At 63.2% G+C, this 3,153-nt stretch overlaps 1 protein-coding gene across 1 annotated transcript in view; it reads left to right on the plus strand.

Moving 5' to 3' along the window:
• The window catches only part of Evi5l (ecotropic viral integration site 5 like), a 17,686-nt gene extending 17,106 nt beyond the window's left edge, over positions 1-580 (plus strand). The window contains exon 14 of the mRNA XM_033759417.1: positions 452-580. Coding sequence (XP_033615308.1) covers positions 452-580 — 129 coding nt within the window. The remainder of the gene's footprint in view (positions 1-451) is intronic.
• The last annotated feature ends 2,573 nt before the right edge of the window (positions 581-3,153 follow it).

Here is a 3,153-nt window from a genome sequence, read left to right on the forward strand (position 1 = left end):
TTCTGACCCAGGGCAGCCCAGGAGATAGGAGGCCAGAGGAAGGGCCGGGACATTAGCACCCCAAGACTCCACGACCCAGTGACCCTTGACCAGCCAGCCCCTGGCCACCGTGGACAGATGGCTAATCTGGGCTTCCCTGCCTGGCGCAGTTGCCCGGGCCCCTGCAGCAGAAACCAAAGTCCCTCCTGCCAGGTACAGGGCCACCTGGGTGCGGGTGGACAGAGGGGAACGGCTCAGACCCAGCAGTGTCTCCTTGCTTCTTCGGGGTCAGAGCAGCTGCTAGGAATGAAGAAACTCTCCCCAGCGCCCACATCTTCCTCTGGGAGACACATCCCATCCTGGCCAGTGACTGAAAGTGTCCCCTCGCCGGGGGTCCCGGCCTCCATCCGCCCGTCCTCCCTCCCTGCCCCGGGGTGGAGCACTGCAGCACAGCCACCTCCCCTTGCCTCAGGTGGTGGCCCGGGGTCTCTGCCAAGTCAGAGCTGAGGACAGTGCCAAAGCCCAGCAATGTCCCCAGGCTCCTGTCCTCCTCCCTCCCCAGAGGCCTCCTGACCCTGCAGCCGACCCTCTCGGTGAGTAGCGTCAGAAGCAATCCTGGCGCTTCCTGGAGGGGGACCCTGCTCTGCCCGGTCCCCTTTCCGGTCGCCTACTCGTCAGTGTTACAAAGCCTGGGGACCAGGTGGGCACCTGCGGGCTCTCCCAGCGTGCCCCCCACACTGCCCACCACCATTTTGCACACTGCCCTTTCACACTTCTACATGTCACCCAGGCGGGAAAGATGGAAAATAAAGTGTATTTACACAGTGGGGTGGGCCCTGGCCTCCTCGGAGCCTGCCAGTCAGAGTGGCAAGGGGAAGAGGGGCGAAGGCTCACTACTTGACCAGCAAGACCGTGAAGGGTGGGAGACAGCGTGAGTACTGGGCAGGGTACGATTTCCAGCATCGCCCTCCAGAGAGACAGGCAGGGACACCAGCTTTTGAAAAAGCGGGATCTGGAGGCGTCCTCGCAGCACACACTTTGGGGAGCACTTCGGGGGCATCTGCCCGGTGCCTTACTGTGAGGGGTCTCCGGTGTAGGAGGGGACACAGGCACTGGGCAGAGGGTGAGCGGCTCGGCCAGGAAGTCAGGGCTGTCTTCTCCCAGGGCAAAAACGTCAAAGCCAGATGTCACTGGGAGCAGCATCGAGGCGCCATGGGCAGCCCTGGGTGGGTGAAGGGACAGAGGCACTACTGGATGGGGCAGTGTTGGGGTCACTGAGGAGGCCAGCATAGCAGACACTAGGGATTGGAGGTGGGGGATCCCAGAAGAGGGCCAAACGGACAGCACCCTTTTGGGGGTTCCTCACAGCTGTTGTGTGGAGGGCACAGGCAGAGAGATTTACTCAGGTGAGTGGACACCAGCCAATCCCTGCTGTGCCCCAGTGCGGTCCCGCAGTGGGCCCCTCTGCAGCTGTGCATGATGCTGGCTCCACACCAGGACAGCCAGGTCCCCCACAGTCAACCCCCAGGGTGGGGACAGGGCCCTGAAGAAGTCAGCGTGTCAGCCCCTGCCCTTGGGCTTGTCGCAGGGTATGGGGACAAGGATGACTGGACCCCCACGGTCGTAGGCAGCTGCAGAGGAAATTGTTTTCCACAAAGGCCAGGATCAGCAAGGCAGCTCTCTGGAGTGGAGCTAGCAGGACCCCTCTGGACCCCAGGGTGGGAGGTGGCTGTGTTTCAGGGGTAGCCACACAGGACTTGGCGTCCTAGCCTCGGGGTGGGAAAAGGGGGCCAGGTCCAAGGGCAGAGAGAGCTGAGGGCCCCACATGGGGACCCAGCCCATCTCTGTCACCCGGGGATGCCGGTACACAGGAGGGCATCCCTGGGAGGAAAGGCCTAGGGGGAGCAGAGAGAGCCTGGGCTAGGGGAGGAAGGGCAAGGAATCTGAGCAGAGAGGCTGGGTGGGGGCTGACGAGGGTGCCTGAGATAGGGGATCCAAGCCAAGACACCTCGGGGGTGTGATGCCCAGAGGGCCGCTGTGGACCCCGCGTCTCCCCACCAGCCCTGGTAGAAGCCCCTTCCCTGCAGCACCAACCTTGTGGTCAGCCTGGAAACCCACATCTATAGAGGACCTTTGCCTGGCCCGCTTTCTGCCCTGTAGCCTCCACCATGAGGAGAGAGCAAGCACCCAGGGTCAGGAGGGAGACAGGCCACAAGGGGGCGCTGTGACCCATTGCTGGGTTCACAGAGTTCTTGCTCCAGGCCCCACCCTCTAGGTAAGTCCCTACCTCAAGGACTGTAAAGTAAGGGGTGCACACCGCCAGAGAGATGTGCAAAAGGTTCTCGTCCCCAGCCAAGCCCTTCCCACTTGTCCTCCAAGAGTGCCAGTTCCCCTGTGTGGTGTGCAAGGCGCTCCTGACGCCCTTCCACCTTCACCACACTGCGCTCATGCTGTCTGGCCTGTGCTCGGCCGAACATTCCCACTAGAAGTCGGATGGGAAAAGCGTAAGTGCTGGCACGAGGGCAGGGGCACAGCTCGGACCCAGCCCCAGCCCGATCTCCCCGACTCTTTTTCAGTAGAAGAAAAACTACACAGGGCAGCGAGGGCTCGAACCTGTCCGTGCCCGGCCCCTGGCACCGCTCCGAAGGCCCCTCCAGCCAAAGGAGGTCCCGGCCCCCAGGGCGACATTGGAGGCGCGCGGGCTCTAGTGTCCTGGGTTTATTGCGGAGTGGACAATGCACTGGACATGGGGCGAGGCTAGAAGGGGCAGGGTAGTGTCCTAGCCCAAAGGGGCAGAGTCCGAGGGGAGGCATAGGCCGAGGGCGTGGGTTCGTCCCGAGCCTCAGCCAGAGAGGGGTGAGGTCTGGGCCCAAAGACTATTAGAGCTCTAGGGGCCAAAACCAACGGGATGAGAGCAGGGCTGCAGGGGAACGGGCAGCGTCTAAAAGGGAGAGCGGACCTAAAGCGGGGTGGGGGAGTAGGCGGGACCGGCGCGGGCTCAGTGGAAAGTCTCCACTTCCACAACGGTCCAGTCACCCTGCGGGGAGGCCACGTCGTCCGGGGAGAAGCTGGTGACCGAGGTGATGCTAGCTCGGGACTCATCCAGAGGAGACAGCAGTTCGGCCCAGCGGCCCAGTTCGGCGTCGCTGAGCGGAGCCCGGGCGCCCCCAGAGA

Source organism: Fukomys damarensis, unplaced genomic scaffold (genome assembly GCF_012274545.1).
Source record: "Fukomys damarensis isolate Sample0158 unplaced genomic scaffold, DMR_v1.0_HiC HiC_scaffold_37, whole genome shotgun sequence".
NCBI lineage: Eukaryota > Metazoa > Chordata > Mammalia > Rodentia > Bathyergidae > Fukomys > Fukomys damarensis.